The 19,427-nt window shown below is 34.3% G+C and overlaps 1 protein-coding gene across 7 annotated transcripts in view; it reads left to right on the forward strand.

Moving 5' to 3' along the window:
• Nucleotides 1-19,427, forward strand: part of ERCC6L2 (ERCC excision repair 6 like 2) — a 170,803-nt gene that overhangs the window by 92,814 nt on the left and 58,562 nt on the right. For all 7 annotated transcript variants that reach the window (XM_077148717.1, XM_077148711.1, XM_077148716.1 and 4 more), the window contains 4 exons: nucleotides 1,374-1,473; nucleotides 7,903-8,055; nucleotides 12,594-12,674; nucleotides 14,782-15,952. In XM_077148717.1, coding sequence (XP_077004832.1) covers nucleotides 1,374-1,473; nucleotides 7,903-8,055; nucleotides 12,594-12,674; nucleotides 14,782-15,952 — 1,505 coding nt within the window. The remainder of the gene's footprint in view (nucleotides 1-1,373; nucleotides 1,474-7,902; nucleotides 8,056-12,593; nucleotides 12,675-14,781; nucleotides 15,953-19,427) is intronic.

The following is a 19,427-nucleotide window of genomic DNA, read 5'->3' on the forward strand; positions in this document are numbered from 1 at the left end:
CTGCATCCTGATTGCTGGATGGAAGCAAGATTGCAGGTCACTTTCCCCTTTGCTGAGCCCTGTCACAAGGCCCCCATTCCCCCTCTGTGGGTATGCATAAAGATTTGTAGGACCCCAAGATGCCCTCTAGTGGAAAACCTTCTCTATAAGGAAGAATGGGTGAAAGAAGGCAGAGGGAGAGGTTGTAAGCACCAAATAACAACATATGGAATGGCAGTACAAGGTAAAAATAAATTTCCCCCAAACTGTGACAGTCTCAAGCATGTTTGAGTGTGGTCTTGTCCATGTTTAGGAACAGTTGGTTTCATTCCAAGTATCCAGTAAAGCATCCACCTGGGAGAAGTTGCTGCGGATAGACCCACAGTTAACCAGTATGGTGGGTCAGGTTAGAATTTTAATTAGTTCTGATTAATATTAAAATACCTGGGGTAAATAGAGACCATCAGGAGATAGAAATAGGGTAAGACATTGGGTAATTGGAGCTGAAGGGATACAGACTGTGCAACAGGACTGTATGTAAAAACCCAGAAATGGACAGCACAATACTACCTAACTGTAATACAATTTTGTTAAAACACTGAATGAAGCTGCATGTCAGAATGATAGAGGGAGGAGAGGTAGGGACATTAAAAAAAAAAAAAAAAATACCTGGGGTACCAGCCAGCAATCTGGAGCTTGGGTTTTGCTCCAGAGCTCCTGAGTCAAAATCTCTGTGGATGAGTATTGTAAGTCTCCACTTCAACAGGCTTCCCAGATGATCAACTGTGCTTTCCCTAGTGTTGGTGTTTTTTTTTTTCTCAACTTTCAAACAGTTTTATTGAGATATAATTGACTTTAAACTAACTGTACATGTTTAAATGCATAATGTGGTAAGATTTGGCAAATGTGTGTACCTGTGAAACCATCACCACAATCAAGATAGTGAACAGGACAGTCTACCGCCCCCCCCCCAAATTTTATTTGTACCCTTTTGTAATCCCTCCCTTCTCCCCTCCCCACTGGTTCCCTTCCATCCTCAAGCAGCCACTGATCTGTTTTCTGTCACTATGAATTAGTTTGCATTTTTGAGAGTTTTGGAATCTTTTTAGCGCAAACTATTCATAAGTATAGAAGTGTCATAAAAAGAAAAATATGAACTTATGAAGAGTTTTGGGACAATGGAAGATGATATTTGTTACAGAAATAAAATTGACATTTTTCTATAATACTTTTCCCTCAATAGATAATATTTAATATGAAATTTTTGCATTATTATCAAATGATATAACATCAAAACAAAAATGTTTCTTTAAAGATTAATTAAAATTTTAATAACATTCCATTTATTGCCCAAAAGTTGTTTCACTTGATTTTTGTTTTAAATCTTTTTGCAGAGCATATAGAATTGGGCAATGCAGGGATGTCAAAGTTCTTAGGCTGATATCCTTGGGAACTGTGGAAGAGATCATGTATTTACGACAGGTATACAAACAGGTAGATACATTTCCCTTCTTTCTAATTAAAAAATAAACACTTGTCTGCTTTCAAAAATTAAGGGCAAATTTGTAAAAAAAAAAAAGTTTGCAATTTTACTCTTACTGAAATGTGGAATTTAATAATATTATGAAATATGCTTTAGAAAATACTTCTTATGAAATAGATTCTTAGGTCCATTGATTTTTAGAGATGAAAATTTCTTAGAGCAGTCCTTCTTAAACATCAGTTTGTGCATGAATCACCTGGTAATCTTGTTAAAATATAGATTCTGATTTAGTTGGTATGGGCTGGGACCCAAGATTCTTTGTTTCTGACTAGCTCCAAAGTGTGCCAGTACTACCAGTCCGGAGACTATAATTTGAGTTGCAAGGTCACATCTTCCCCAGACTTTGGGCCAAGTTAGTGTATGCCACAGATGGCTTTACAAGTGCCTGGAGACATGATCCCCATAGCTCTATGGGTAGCAACATCATCTAGGTTCTAGCCTTGTGAAGCCTCTTCTGTTCCCTCCAGGAGATATTCAGCTGCTACCATTTTCTGTATGTACCATGATGTGAAAAAAGCTTGGGGAACACTGCCTTAGAGAGATCTAATACAAACTTCTCATATAGTACATAATGAAACTGGAACCCAGAAGGACCCCAGTGAATGACATTACAGGAACAGAACTCAAGTGTGTTAACTACACTGCTAGTGTTTTCAGTGTTCATCTAAAATTACATTAACTCTTAAGATATCAGTTACCATTCCATTTATGCCTGTAAATAAACAAAGTGTATTTAGTTTATAACTGCTCACTTGGGAAGATCTGGTTTGAGGTTCAAGTTTAATTATAAATGTTAAATTTGGATGGTTCCCTATATATTCAGTTGGCATCTGTTTAAGAGCAAACATATGCCACATGTGGTGATAGTTAACCTAAGAATGATCCAATCTTAAATTTATGCTATTTTCTTAATTCTAAAAAAAGAATCATACACAGCAGTTTTTGTTATTTTCTTAAAGCATTTGGTTCTATAAGAAGACTTTCATCTTTTTGTTCTTTAGATAACACAACTGTTGAAAAAATTTTTCAGACAAATTTAACCAATCTTGGGAAAAAGTAGGATGTGGTTTTTATTTTCATCTTAGAAATAGTTCTTTAAAATGCCATCTTGGACTTGTTGCAAGTAAGAATGTTTCCTCAATCCTATGCTAATTTTTCTCAATTCTGTTAGTATGTACGTTTCCTTTTTACTCATTCATCTGACTCATGTCATGAAATAAAATGGCCTGTTGGAGGGGAAAAAAGCTTCAAAAGGTGAGTATAATTGAAGTTTTTAGAATTTTGTATGACCTAATTGCTTATTAAATATTATTAAAATGTGAGCCATTTAGGAAAGAGTCAACCATACAAGTTAGCGGATACAAATAAAGATATGGCAATCATGTGAATACAAGGTATTAAATATGGTTTAAAAATGTTTGGAATTTAAACCAATGGTGCAAATGGAGCATACACTCTAGCCTCCCAAGTGTACCTTAAATCTCTTGTGGTAAAAAAAATCCAAAAGTAATCTAAAAGAAAAAAAGAACACAACTATGAAAATGTTGGAAAGCAAAAAGAGTTCTCCTTGTGGCTCAAAAATTATTAGGAATCATGAAAGGTAAAAGGCTGTTGGGATCAGACTGAAAGAAGAAGCCACACGAAACTTAATCAGGAGAAGGCTATTGATGCAACTTCTGGACATTCCAAGTTTAGAGTTAGCAAATACTAAAATGAAAAGGGAGCCTTGGAGTAACTGTAGTACTCCCTCTTTGGGGTATCATTGATGATGCAACAAGGTGGTTTAACCCTTACAATCTTACCCCACATGACCAAATCGCAGCCAACAGAAATGTCAATTCTCAAGTGTGAACAATAAGTGGAGATCCTGGGAGTAAAGAACCAAGACAGAGCTTTAAATTTTTACTGTTCTCTTCCTTATCTGAAAGACTAAATACTTGCAATCCTCCCAAAAATCACTAGAGTAGACTGAGATAAGTCCTTAAGATAGTTAAAGATGGATTAAGAAGGAATAAAAAAAAAAAAGCAAAGGTAAACACTCAACCAAGAATAATTACTGAGTTTAAGGAAATATCCACTATGAAAGAGGTACTGTAGTGGTCCCCCAAAGATATTGGGTGCTAATCCCCAGAACCTGTAAATGTGACCTTACATACAAAAAGGGTCTTTGCAGATGTGATTAAGTTAAGGATTTTGAGTCAGGAAGACTATCCTGAATTATTGTGGAGGGCCCTAAATACTATCACAAGTGTCCTTATAAGAAAGAGGCAGAGGGAGATTTGACACAGACAGAAGAGAAAAGAATGAGACCGTGGAGGCAGAGAGTGGAGTGATAGTGTCCACAAGTTAAGGAATGCTGGTAGCCAACAGAAGCCAAAAGAGGAAAAGAACAGATTCACCCTAGAACTTCTGGAGGGAGAGTAGCACTGCCATCACATTGCTATCTGCTCAGTAACACTAATTTTAGACTTGTGACCTCCAGAACCCCAAGAGAATAAATTTCTGTTGTTTTAAGCCACCCACTTGTAGCAATTCATTACAGCAACCATAGAAAATGAATGTAGGCATTAGAGAAAAAAAGTAAAGTAGATTTATAAAGATATATAAAAATATCTTCAAATAAATGAAGTTGCAGGAGCCTTGAAACAACAGACCATTAGGAAAAAGTTTCATTAGAGATCCAGAAAATGGAAAACTCCAGAGATGGATCCAGTAGCAAAGAGAAAATTCTTCATTTAAAAGGAAAGTTCAAGCAATTTTCCTAGATTATAGAGCAAAAAAGTGGTAGAACACATATAAGAAACGTTAGGAGAAATAGATACTGTCACAAATAGTAGTTCCCATAACAGTCTTACAGCTGGAACAGAAAAAAGAGAAGGGAAGAACCCCCAAATAAATTTTAAAGTAGAAAACAAGAAGCCATTCTGTAATTTTAAAACACCAAGGATAAAGTGAATAATCCTTAAAATTTCCAGAGATAAAATTTTCTGGAAAGAAAAAAAAATCCTGCAAAGGCAGTAGAATTAGATAGACATATAAATTCTTAAAGGCAGTAGAATTAGATAGACATGTAACTTCTTATTAGTGACACATGAAACTTCTGAGCAATAACTTCAAAGGAAGGAAAATTCTAATCCTATTTTGTAAAGAAACTAAATTTGCAATCCAAAGGTTTCCCACAAAGAAAGATCCTAACCCAGATGATTTCAGTGGTAAATTCTATTAAACATATAATCTTTTTGAAGCTGAAGGAGGAGGGAAAACTTCTAACTTGTATTATAAAAATGAATTCTGATACCAAAATGTGATGAAGACATTATAAGAAGAGAAAATTACAGACCAAATCTCTTGTGAACATAAAAGTAAAATCTTCAGCAAAATATTAACAAATTGAATCCAGCAGTAGGTAAAAAGGATAACACACCATGAAAGATTGGAGTTATCTCAGTAGTGCAAGGTTGGCTTAATATTTAATAATCAACCCATGAATTTCACCTCATTAACAGAACAAAGAAAAATCATATGATCATATCAATATAAGCAAAAAAGGTTTTTGATAAAATTCAGTACAAATTCGTGATAACAACTCTCAGCAAACTAGGAATAGGTAAGAACTTCCTCAGTCTGAAAAGGATATCTATGGAAAACTTAGGCCTAGTCTCATACTTCATAGGAGATATATCACTTTCCTCCTACGGTTGGGTTGTCCTCTCTTACACCTCTGTTCAGCATTGAACTAGAAGGCCTAGCTGTTGCAATAAAGCAAGAAGAACAAAAGAAAGAAAGAAAGAGAACTGTAAAAGAAATAAAACTGAATTTATTCTCAGGCATCATGCCTGTGTATATAGATAATTCTAAAGAATCTACAAAAACCCCACTGACACTAGTAAGTGATTTAAGTAGGGTCACAGGATATAAGGTCACTATATAAACTCAATTGTATTTCTGTATGCTAGCAACAAAAAATTGGAAGTGAATTTTTTTAAAACAATGACAATAATAGTGTCAAAACCAAAATAATTGGGACTAAACTAAACAAAATTTGTGTCAGACTCTACATTAAACACTAAAATGTTCACAAGAAATAAGAAGTCCTAGGTAAATGGAGAGACATACCATCTTCATAGATAGAAAGTCTCAATATATTTAAGATATAAATTCTCTCCAAAGTGATCTATAGATTCAGCATGATCCTAATCAAAATCCAAGCAGGCTTTTTATATAGAAATCAATAAGTCTATAATAAACTTTAGGTAACAATACAAGGATAATCAGTGGCCAAAATAATCTTGAAAAAAAGTGACAACAAAGTTGGAGGACTTACACTATCTGATTTCAAGATTTACTATAAAACTACTGTATCATATTGACATAATGATAGATGAATGAATTATTGGAACAGAATAGAGAACTTAGAAACAGATAATGCATATATGGTCAATTGGTCTTTTGAAGAAGAACTCAAGGTAGTAATAGAGAAAGAAAAATCTTCTCACCAATGGTGCTAACAAGCAGATATTCCATTTTATATGGAAAAAATTAACATCTTGCAAAATCACTTGAAATGAATTATAGATCTAAACATAAAAGCTGAAATTATTAATCTACAAGAAAAAATAACTTTACAACATTAGAGCAGTCAGAGATTTTTTTTAGAGAAGACACAAAGGCACTAACCATAAAAGACAAAAAAAATGAGTTCATCAAAATTAAAATATTTTCCTCTCCAGAAGCATTGTTAAAAAAATGAAAAGGAGAGTGTTCTAGTTTGCTAGCTGCCGGAATGCAACACACCAGAGACGGATTGGCTTTTAATAAAAGGGGATTTATTTTGTTGGTTCTTCAGAGGAAAAGCAGCTAACTTTCCACTGAGGTTCTTTCTTACGTGGAAGGCACAGGATGGTCTCTGCTGGTCTTCTCTCCAGGCCCCTGGGTTCCAACAGCTTTCCCCAGGTGACTTCTTTCTGCATCTCCGAAGGCCTGGGCTGAGCTTCAAGTGCTGAGATGAGGAATGCCGAGCTGCTTAGGCTGTGCTACATTGCGTTCTCTCATTTAAGCACCAGCCAATTAAGTCAAACGTCACTCATTGCAGCAGACACGCCTCCTAGCTGACTGCAGATTTAATTAGCAACAGATAAGGTTCATGTACCATTGGCTTATGTCCGCAGCAACAAAACTAGGTATGCTCACCTGGCTAAGTTGACAGCTGAATCTAACTAACACAGAGAGCCACAGAGAAGAAGAAAATATTTGCAATAACTATATCTGACAAAGAACTTATATCCAGGACAAATGATTTCCTACAAATCAATAATAAAAGATGACCAGACCAAATTTTTAAGTGAGCAAAAAAATTCCAACACTTCACATGAGAAGATATGCAAATTGCCAAAAAGCATGTGAAGTGATTCTCAACATCATTAGCTCTCGAGGGATTGCAAATTAAAAACCATAGAGATCACTACACCCACTGGGAAGGTTAAATTTAAAAAGACCAATAATACCAAATGTTGTCAAGGATTTGTAGTCATTGAAACTCTCATACACTGCTGGCAAGAATGTAAGATGATAAAACCACTTTGGAGAATAGTTGGTAGTTTTTTGTAATGCATAGCCCAGCAATTCCACTCTCACGTATTTACCCAGGAGAATTGAAAACACATATCCACACAAAGACTTGTAGAAGGTTAAGCCTAGGAGCATAAACAGCCCAAGTGTCCATCAGGACTTGGACATAATGTTATATACTATATTTTATATATAATGATATTTGTATAACAGCAATAAAAAGGAGAATGCTACTGATACGTGCATCACCATGGATGAATCTCAAAAACGTGTTTAGTAAAAGAAGCCAAACACAGAGATAATATATTTTATGAAGTTCTGGAATAGACAGTCCTGGATTTTTGCAGTGTTGACAGTGTAACATGGTCACAATTAGTTTGCCTCCAACATGGTTATCATATAATTACTTTAGATAATAATTTAACTTTAGTAATGTAGGAATTATTTTCTGCCAATTTTGGTAGTTCCTATCATAGTAAGAGTCTGTTAAGGATAAACATGTATTCAGATGTATGCTTTTATTATTAAACATTTTTTTGTCAGGTGAATTTACCATACATTTGTCATCTTGACTCACTTTTGGGAAACAGATAAAATGAGAAATGTAAAATCTCTGCTTCAGTAAGACTGGCCAGATTATTATTATTTCACCATAATGGCAACATCTGCCTGAGAAATTAAAACAAAATTTCCTCCCTAAGGAGATTCTGCCTGCTACAGCTAAAGCTGTGTATATATAGGGAATGCCAGGAAATTCTGACATATTGTTGGAGCAAACACTTCAAAAATATCTTGTGTTTTTTCTATTTTAGCAACTGCACTGTGTGGTGGTTGGAAGTGAAAATGCCAAGCGATACTTTGAAGCAGTTCAAGGATCAAAAGAACACCGGGGAGAGCTTTTTGGGATTCATAACCTCTTCAAACTAAGATCCCAAGGGTCTTGTCTTACGAGGGACATCCTAGAGGTGTGAAATTGTACTTTGACCTTTTTGTTAATATTTAACACTGTCTTTCTCCCTCAGGAACTTTGAAATACAATTGCTGGTACCTTTTCAGAGAAATTTTAGGTTTTCTTTATTTTAAAAATGCCTTATGTTTAGAAATTCTACTTTTAGAGAAGTAGGAAATGAATTATTGTACCTCTCAACAAAGGTTTTCCCATGCATAATTATAAATAATGCACACACACAAATACATATGCGCATACTAGATAGTGTAACCTCCATGGCCATTTTCAGCCTGACAAGGAGAAGTTTATTATTTTGAAAACAACTCTGGAAGTCAAGAACTAAAAAAAGACTTTACTAAATAAACAAATATAAAATGTGTTTTGATTAAAAGTTACCAAATACTCTCTGAGATGCACTCTTCTGTATCATGGAGATTTTTGTTTTCTGTTCCCAATAAAAATTCCACACCAATATTTCCAGTTCTCTTACTTCATCCTCAGCATACAGATGTTTCTTATTCTTCAATCAAAATATGTATATCTTTTAAAAAATCTTCACATTCTTAAATATATTAAAGGACTAAGGCTATTAACCTGTTTTCTAGTTGATATTGATATGGGTATCATAAAATCCTGAAATGTCATCTTTCCCATCCCCTCATCTCACAGATGAGGAAACTGAGATGTTGAGAACTTATAGGTGTCACCCTTAACCCCTAGGACTTTGTAGTGACACTTCAGTACACTTCTTTCGTTCAGTAAGACCCATAAAGACAGTTCTAGGAACAACTGATCCCTGCTCTTGAAGAGCTTAGATCATCTCAGTGCAAGGTGAAAGAGGATGTTTCCGTAAAAAATATGTAACATCAGTAAACATATGCCAAACAAGTTCACTAGTTCTTCAAAGAAACCTCTGATGTCTAAGAAGAGAAAGGTATATATTTTTTATATTCTGTAAATATTAGAAGTATTATGTAATGTCTAATTTGTATTGCTGAGCTTTTGTTTCACAGTAACTATATTTGATTCTCAATTGAGTGGCCCATTTAAAGTCCTCCTTTTTCTTTTTCTTCTTCTCATTTTTGAACATCATGTTTCTTTCATGGTCATGTTCTCTCCCATTCCTCTTTTCTTATCAGTAGCCTTATTTGTCGTCCAGACCTGGCTCAGATCCTACCTCCATCTCAAAATACTACCCAATATACCAGCCTATATTCATGTTTCTAACTTGAAGTCACTGTCTACCAAACATTTTATTATTTATCCTGTTTTTTGACATATATAAAACAGTTTAGTTCTCTGTTTTATCAGAATTGATACCTAATCCTTTATTAAGCAGGTTTTATGTAAGACATATCAGAGTGACAGGTTATTAAATGAAAAGTTCTCTTTTTTAAAAGTTGTCCCAAGTATGTCTTGTTTTTCTACCATCCATGTCTTACCTTTTGTTTGTGGTAAAATATACTTAACTTCTTGCTAAGCGCATCATAGGCACTTAATTTAAATTTTGAGTTAAAATTGCTCATTGTACATAAAAAATTTAAAATTATTCAGACCTGGTTAGATTCATGCTGCTTTGACCGAAAGCTGTTTTAAAATACTGTTATTCTAAGCCTTGTATTACGGGAACATACAGCATAAAATGAAAGAAATATTTCACTTCATGTGATACGTTTTTATTTTTAAAGACTGTTAACAATCCTTTTAAAATAGATAGATATTTGAATTTATTTATCACTTTAACCTCTTAGCCTGATGATTTCTACTTTACATTGAGTTTCTTTTATCTATATCATGGTTTCCCTTTAGAGTTAAATATTGAGTGTTCATTTCACAAATACTTATTGAGCATTTGCTATCTGTCAGATACTATTCCTAGAGCTAGGCATATGGAAATGAATAAAATAGACAAAAATCCCTGCCTACACAAGGTTTCCATTCTATTTTGAGGAGGCAAATGGTAAACAGAATAAATAAATGAAGTATATAAGTTTTATTATAGTGACATGTGCTAAGGTTAAAAAAAAAAAAAAAGCAGGGAAGGGAGATAGGGACTGCAAGAAAAGAGCTTTGCAATTTTAGTTGGCATGGCAAGGAAGCCCTCACTAGGAAGGTCGCATTTGACTCTTGAAAGAGGGTGAGACAGCGAAGCGTGTTTTATATAAAAGGGAACAAATGTAAAGGCCCTGAGGAAGGCGCATGCCCAGCATATTTTCAGAATGGCAGGGAGTCCAAATGGGCTATGGCAAAGTAATCAAAAGATGGAGTGGGTATGATTATAGAAACCTTGTGTCTGACAGTCCCTTCATCCAGCGTATGGGGAGATGAGTAATAAGGACATGCCTGAAAAAAAATTAGGGGGAATAGCGGGGGAAAACTATTAAGTATGTTCCCAGTTCCTATGTAAACTGGAAACATACTTAATAGTACTTTAATAATCTTTCATCAATTGTAACAAATGTAACTATTCTTTAAAAAAATAGAATTATAAAAAAATATGCTATCAGTTGTAACAATGCAAGTGTTGGCGGTGGGGAGGTCTTTGGAAAGCCTGTATTTTAAGCATGATTGTTCTGTAAACCCAAAATTTCTCTAATAAATTTTTTTAAAAGAATAAAAAATAAATGAGCTGACAAGTCATGAAAAAAGCATGGACACATGTTAAATGCATATCGCTGAGTGAAAGAAGTCAATCTGAATAGGCTACATCTCATATGATTCCAAACATATGGTACCTAGAAAAAGCAAAACTATAGAGATGGTAAAAAGATCAGTGGTTCCAGGGATTTGGAGTAAGAAGGATGAATGAGTGAAGCATAGGGGAATTTTTAGGGCACTGATACTATTCCGTGTGATACTATAATGGTCAGTACATGACAAATATTTTTTCAAAACTTAAAATTTTACAGTACAAAGAGTAAATCCTAATGTATGCAAATTAAAAAAAAACATTTAGAAGGTTGAGGCATGCTGATAAAGAATGCGAAATGTGGCAAGAGAATCTAACTGTACTACAAATGTATGTGACAGCCTCAGTGAAAGTGATGGGAAAAAATGGTGCTAAGTAATTCTGGAAATGAATGGTGTCCGTAAAACTACAGACAAAAAGAATGGTGGATAAGTACTATACTGTAATCGATAAACTTGTTTCCATTGGCAGGACTAGTTAACAATTCTAATACTACTATGCATGTGTATACTGAGATTGAAAAATTAAAAAAAAAAAAAGAAAGAGATGACATGGGACAGGTTGCAGAGAATCTGCTCAAGTAGTAATTTTAACTTCTACTTTGCAACAAAAAACAGAGTTTTGAGCAGAATTACATAGTCTGATTTACATTATCTAAATTAACTAACAACAGTTAGACTGTAGAATTACAAGGGCAGAAGCAAGAAGCCAGTAAAGAGGATATTGCATATCCAGCCAAGAGATGGACCAGGGAGATAGTGGTGGGTGATGTGAGAAGGGGCTAGATTTGACAGGATTTGCTGATGGATCAGGTGAAAAGCATGAGAAAAGCAAAAAGTTAAGGATGACTCCAAGGTGTTTGGCCTGAGTACCTGAAGACTAGAGTTACCGGTTACCTATCACAAAAGAGTTTCAACAGCCTGAAGATTTCTGGTGCTGCCCGTTGCAACTGTTCCAGCCATTTAGCTCCTGTTGAAGGGATAAATGGCAGAACTGGGAACCAGCCCCCCACACCCTTGTAGTAATAGCCAGCGAGCATCCGGAGGAAGGGACTCATGGCACTTCAGGAACAATTACCATTTTTCTAGAGTTCCGTGAGGGAGATTTTCACTCCTTGCCTTGGGTACTGGTGGCTGAAATGCCATTGGTATGTCTGCATATTTATAAGTTGGGCATTTATAACTCCAGTAGTGGTACTGTTATTTCCCCTTGTTCTCTCAACAAATGAAACCTTAAAGAAATAAATTGATTTTCTTTTGAAAAAGAATTGAATATTCTAGAATCTAGGCTATTAGATACCTCTGCTAAATGATGTATCAAAAAATTTAAAAAGCACAAATACTTTCCCAAAAGATATAGCAAGCCTGTTGTATTATTGCCTTTTTAAAAAATATAGTTTCATACTGGGGGGATTGCCTTTTTATTTTGATGTCTACCATACTTAAGGGCTCAGTGAAATTTTTGAATGAATGAATTCATGATCAGTATAGATTAGAAGATCAAGCTCCCAATACTCAATATTACCTGTGGTGTTTGAAGTATTGCTGATAAGTCCTTACTGTAATTATATATATATATATAATTTACTGGATAAATTTTTTTCACTCCACATCCCCTAGTAGTGCTTTTAATGGAATGACCAATAAGTATTACTTTTCTACAGCTGAAAAAGGAAACTTTAAGATAATAATTAAGAATGTTTTAGAATGTTATATAAACTAAGTTCCTTAATTAGCAAACTGAGAAATAACTTTGAGAGTTCAAGCAGGCAACACTCAGTTTACTTTCATTCCTGCTATTTTTCTGTTTTTTGCTGCCTATTTTGCACAACTGTTGCATTCAATTGTGTATTGCTGACATTCCAGAGAGAAGGCCAGGTGGAAGCGGGGATCATGACAGCTACAACATGGTTGAAAGAGGGACCTCTAGCACATGAACTTGAAAGAGTAAGTAATTTTTGAATCTGAAGCCCAGAACTCCTGGAAAACATGTATAAGTTGGACAATTTTAAGTTTTCTTATCCTTTTTCCTTTGTTTTTCAATGTGTAAAAAAAAATCCTTAAAATATAAGTCAAGGAAACAAAATCAGAGGGCTATCCGTAAAATTCATAATTGAGGCTAATTTAACATCATAAGAAAAATTCAGGATCAGTCATCAAGCATTTACATCTAAAATAGAATTTTAACTATACCAAACTGTAAATCCAAAATTAAATGCACTATATAGGTGACCAACCTGACCCAATGACTGATTTTTTACTAAACTTCAAATTAAATGGTAAAATAGCAATCAGTGTATGTTCAAAATTATTAAATATGCACCTCAAACTCATTTGCTGGAATAGTATACTTAGGAGTGGTTGAGATGAAAAAGTTCCTGTTGTACATTTGGAAAAAAAAAAAAGAGAGACAATAACAATTAAATGCAATACATCATCCTGGTCTATATCAAATAATGAAGGAGAAAATGCCCAAAAGGATATTTTGGGGCATATGAAAAAAAGTAGAGTATGGTCTATAAGCTTTATATCAATGTTAAATTTCTTGAACTCGAGCAGTATGGTGGTTATATAAGTGAATATCCTTATTTTTGGGAAATGTACATTGAAGTAGTAAGTGTTCATGCAACATAATGTATACAGTCTACTACTTTCAAATGTTTAGAAAATAGAGAAAGAGATATGGTAAATGTGGTAAAATGTTAAAAGTTGATGGGTCAGGGTATCTGTGTACAGAGTATGTTGTAGTTCTCTGTATGGGGTTTGTATTGTTTTTTGTAACTGTCCTCTAAGATTGAAATTATTTCAGAATAAAAAATTTTTAAAAATCCTTCATTGATTCAGACAGATATTCTGATTTGAGTTCTTGACCCCCTGATCTTTTTTTTAATAGTTTGTCATCTCACATGTAACAAAATCTACATTGTCATTATAAAAGTCCTTTTTTTAATAAATATTTTTATTGTCAAATCTTAAGAAACAAACATATAAACATTCTATACCAGTGTACAATCAGTGGCTCATAATAACATCACGTGATTGTGTATTCATCATCATAATCATTTTTTTGAACAATTGCATCTCTCCAGCAAAGAAATAAAAAAGAAAAAAACTCATATACCATATTACTCTTCCCTCTCATTAGCCACTAGTATTTCAATCTACTCAAATTATTTTAACCTTTGTTCTCCTTATTATTTATTTTTTATCCGTATTTTTAACTCATAAGGCCTTTTTAAAGTAAGGAATGCATGTAGATTTTGTTGTTGTCACTGCTTTTTTTTCATGTTTGTTTGTTTTTAGGGATTTAACTATAAATTTATGCCAACTCAATGATTTTTAATTTGGAGTGAACATTTCTCTAAATTTACAGAAATATGTAACTATCAAATATTGGCAAAAATATTACCAGATAATACTTTCCCCAAATCCTTACCACAAAGCGTATCTATAGCCTCAGTTTTAGGGTATATTCAGCTCTGGTTGATGTGAAAAAATTAAATATTGGATTTGAATTTATAGCAAATTTTACTTCAAAATGTCTTCAGTATTTTCCTTATCTTTGGTGATTAAGATCCTATTGGGTCTTTTATTTTTATCCAGTTAAAACCATTTTCCAGCTGTAAATTCTTTACTTTGCTAAATCCTACAAATTTGTTCCATTCTTAAAGCATGGTTGGAACTATCTGCTGGACTACAATAAACCCCAATAATTCTTAAGCAATGAACTGTGTACTTCTCCCTTTTGAGGCTAGGATCCTTGGTCCCCACATCTCAGAAGCTGACCCCTCTGCTGTGTCTTCCTTTTAAATAATTTGATCACATAGTGCTCTAGTTTAAACTTTTATTTATATTGGCAGATTATTCACCTTGAAAGAGAAAAGACTGTTACAGACTGTAATAGTAAACCCTTTGCATTTACCTGTTCTGTTAGAAAATACCAAGTTATATACTTGTATATAAATTATGTCTGAAGTTAATTCCCTTCCAGTGTGATAGATTTGATACTATATCTTGATATTTTCTAATGTTGTTGTCATTGTTTCATATATAGCCTAGAGAGTCTGACTGTCAAGAACCCAGAGGTCCAGAACAACCTGCAGAACCATTGGCAAAAGAAGCACGTAATCTCTGCAGTGATTTTAGTGATAATGAATCAGTGGGAAACTCAATAATAGAGACTGTTAAAAACAAAGTATCTGATTCAAGTAAATCTTCAGGTTCTCCAGGACAGCTTACCTTACTCCAGTGTGGTTTCTCTAAATTGCTTGAAACAAAATGTAAAGCAGTTGGGGATAGTGATGGAAATGTTGCCTCTGATGATGAAAGTTCTGATGAGCAGCCCAACTGTCTTTCAACAGAAAGCAAAGATAATATGATTGTTGGTTGCCAGAAAAGTCAGGGCTTTCTTGGTTCTTCAAAGCTTCAGAAAACAACTAACATCCTAAATCCAAATAAAAAATGTATTTTTGATAAAAGTGAGAATGCTTTAAAAGTACATGTTCCTTCCAAGTCTGATGATGAGAAAAATTTTAAAAATACAGCTGCGCACCATTGCATTTTACAGACAGTCACAGAATCAGAAGATAGTGATGTCATCTTTCCCACACAATATACAGCTCATAGATTTCCTAAGAATAGTGTAAGGTTTAAGGCACCCTTGGATGGCTCTGAAGATTCTGAAATAGAAAACCGTGTAAAAATAAGAAATAATAGTGATGATGGGAAGAACGATGTCAAAGGATCAATTTCAAAAAAATTAAATCCTAAGAAGCTAACCCTGAACTGTATCGTGAAACAGAAGGACACTAGTGATATCAGTGACGAGTCTGATGATGTTGAAATATCTTCTGAGTCACGAGTAAAAAAGCAAAGAGCTACTAGTTCTTTGAGGTTTAAGAAAAGAAAAGAAAGCAAAAGAGAGCTTTACAGTTTTTCCAAAACAATGAAGAAAACAAACCAACTGTATGCAAAAGATGAAGATTGTAACTCTCAGGCTATTGAAGATTTTTCATCCTCAGATGATGATTTGTCTGTCAGCCATGTCAGTTTCTCTAAACAGAGCCATAGACCAAAAACTATCAAAGGTAGAATCCATTTTTCTTCAAAATTGCCAAGCCGTTATAAGAAAAATATCACTTCAATATCAAGAAAGCCCATGGAATTTTCAAATGAGAGAGTTGTCAATCAAGAGCAGATGTATGAATCAATGGATAAATTTTTAGGTAACTACAGATACATCCTGAATACTTTTATTTAAATGTTTGTTTTGTAAAATCAAATAGTTCTATAAGAGATTCTTGAATTAGCTTGTAAAATAACTCTAAAATCAAGATGCATCATTGCACAAATGAGGAAATATAGGGGAAGGCAGGATAAAAGTCAAGACGAACTTTGCCTATTATTTCAGGACTCCCTCCACGTGTCTCATCTGAATTAAAATTCCCTCCCCCTCTAAATACCAGTGTTTCTGACTTTTACAGTAAGTCTTTACCTATTTTATGGCTTTATCACATAGATGTGCCTTCCTAGGCATTGTAGTTTAGTGTTGCCTGTGTTTTTTTTTTTTTCATGATGTATAATTCTTTTAATGTGTTGTTGGATACGATTTGCTAGAATTTTATTGAGGATTTTTGCATCTATATTCATTAGAGAGATTGGTCTGTAGTTTTCTTTTTTTGTAATATCTTTGCCTGGTTTTGGTATGAGGGTGATATTGGCTTCATAGAATGAATTAGGTAGTTTTCCCTCCACTTCGATTTTTTTGAAGAGTTTGAGGAGAGTTGGTACTAATTCTTTCTGGAATGTTTGATAGAATTCACATGTGAAGCCGTCTGGTCCTGGACTTTTCTTTTTAGGAAGCTTTTGAATGACTAATTCAGTTTCTTTACTTGTGATTGGTTTGTTGAGGTCATCTATTTCTTCTTGAGTCAAAGTTGGTTGTTCATGTCTTTCCAGGAACCCGTCCATTTCATCTAAATTGTTGTATTTATTAGCGTAAAGTTGTTCATAGTATCCTGTTATTACCTCCTTTATTTCTGTGAGGTCAGTAGTTATGTCTCCTCTTCCATTTCTGATCTTATTTATTTGCATCCTCTCTCTTCTTCTTTTTGTCAATCTTGATAAGGGCCCATCAATCTTATTGATTTTCTCATAGAAGCAACTTCTGGTCTTATTGATTTTCTCTATTGTTTTCATGTTTTCAATTTCATTTATTTCTGCTCTAATCTTTGTTATTTCTTTCCTTTTGCTTGCTTTGGGATTAGTTTGCTGTTCTTTCTCCAGTTCTTCCAAGTGGACAGTTAATTCCTGCATTTTTGCCTTTTCTTCTTTTCTGATATAGGCATTTAGGGCAATAAATTTCCCTCTTAGCACTGCCTTTGCTGCGTCCCATAAGTTTTGATATGTTATGTTTTCATTTTCATTCGCCTTGAGGTATTTACTAATTTCTCTTGCAATTTCTTCTTTGACCCACTCGTTGTTTAAGAGTGTGTTGTTGAGCCTCCACATATTTGTGAATTTTCTGGCACTCCGCCTATTATTGATTTCCAACTTCATTCCTTTATGATCCGAGAAAGTGTTGTGTATGATTTCAATCTTTTTAAATTTGTTAAGACTTGCTTTGTGACCCAGCATATGGTCTGTCTTTGAGAATGATCCATGAACACTTGAGAAAAAGGTGTATCCTGCTGTTGTGGGATGTAATGTCCTATAAATGTCTGTTAAGTCTAGCTCATTTATAGTAATATTCAGATTCTCTATTTCTTTATTGATCCTCTGTCTAGATGTTCTGTCCATTGATGAGAGTGGTGAATTGAAGTCTCCAACTATTATGGTATATGTGTCTATTTCCCTTTTCAGTGTTTGCAGTGTTGCCTGTGTTTTTAAAAATGTTTATGTAGTCTCTCAATTTATATGATTCCTTCTCTATCCTTTTCATTTCCTTACAATTTATATATTGAAGAACCTGGGCCATCTATAGAGTTTTCTTCAATCTGAATTTTGTTCCCTTTGGTTATTCTTATAGTAGACGCAAAGTGTTTGCTGGTCTCTCTCTTTACGATCTTAGTGGCCATTGATGCTTAATTCCTACATCTGTTTGTTCATTCAGAATAGTAAAATAGTGAAATTTTCTAGTTCTCTCATTCTTTTTCATTTATTAGTTAGAGTGCTTTATAAACACATACTTCCCTTCATCTACTATTGCTTACCCAGTGGTATAGTTCAGAAAGAAAAGACAGGAAAATACTTAATTCCTTTTTTTATTTACTAGTTTTTAGTATAATAAATTGGTTCTCTGTTGTTTGTTAATGATGACCCATTCATTTTTTAATTATTTATGAATTTAATTTAATGAGTTCCAATCCATTGCAATTAGTATCATTATTGAGACCCACTTGTCCTTCTTTGGCCAGTGACATGAGCTTTTTGGCTCCTGAGAGCTTTTGACAAGATGCTGGTCATCTCTGAAAACTTCCTTGCTGTCTGGTATTACCAGAAGTTCCAGAATCGTCTTAAATTTTTTTTGCTCTAGTCCTAGAATCAGTTATTTTTCTAAGAAGTCCTGGTTTCTTTTAGTTTGAAAGATTGTTTCAAGACCGTAATCTGGTGTGAATCTGGTGGGATGATGATTGGCACTGGCTTAGTCTTATTTCTAGATCTTTGCTGTGGACATATTACATACACTTCTATATACATACATTTGTATTTGTATAAGTGTTACAAATACATATGTTTTTGTATTTGTATATATGCTGATAAAATGCCTCCTGAGTTTATATTGATACTTCCAATTCAAATCATAGCACCTTTATTAGCCTCTTTATTACATCTGTACCTCATTTCATCCATACTGACAACCCTGGTTCTCAAGCACATAGAAAATTATTGAATTATAATACCCCATTGTTCTAGTTCCTTGGCTGCTCAAGCAAATACCATGCAGTGGGTTGGCTCAAATGATGGGAATTTATTGGCTTGAAGTTTTGCGGCTAAGTGAAATCCAAATCAAGTATGATCAAGGCAATGCTTTCTTCCCAAAGACTGGCATTCTGGGGCTGGCTGTCAGTGATCCTTGGTCCTTGGCTCCTTTACCACATGGCCAGTGCACATGGCAGCCTTTCCTTGCCTCTCCTGTCTCTCTTGAGTTCTGTTGATGTTCAGCTTTTGACTGCTCCCTCTATGGCTTTCTCTCTGTTTGAATTTCACTTTGTTTATAAAAGATTCTAGCAATAGGATGAAGGCACATCCTGATTGAGTTGGTCCACACCTTTACTGAAGTAACCTCATTAAAAGATTCTAGGTACAATGGGTTCACATCTCTGGAATAGATTAATTTTAAGAACGTGTTTTTCTGGGGAACAGGGCTCCAAACCACCATACCTATCATCACTCATTTGTTGTATCCCATATTACACAACTACAAAAAATTAAAATGTCAATATGACCATAATGATTACTAGAAACATTAAAACTTTTTTTTTTGGCATATGTGCTCACCTATTTTTTAAAATGAATGTACTATACATTATCAGAACATACAGATATTGCATAATAAACTTTCTTCCTCTTAGCCTTCATTTAATCTTGGTTGTACAGGTAACAATATATTTGGTGTTTCCCATATTTAATGTCAGTGTCTCTCCAGTCCTTTTGGCTATTTGAAGCTTATATAATAGTAGGTTCCTCAGGAGGTTTTCA

The sequence above is a fragment of the Tamandua tetradactyla genome, chromosome 2, assembly GCF_023851605.1.
Source record: "Tamandua tetradactyla isolate mTamTet1 chromosome 2, mTamTet1.pri, whole genome shotgun sequence".
Taxonomy (NCBI): Eukaryota; Metazoa; Chordata; class Mammalia; order Pilosa; family Myrmecophagidae; genus Tamandua; species Tamandua tetradactyla.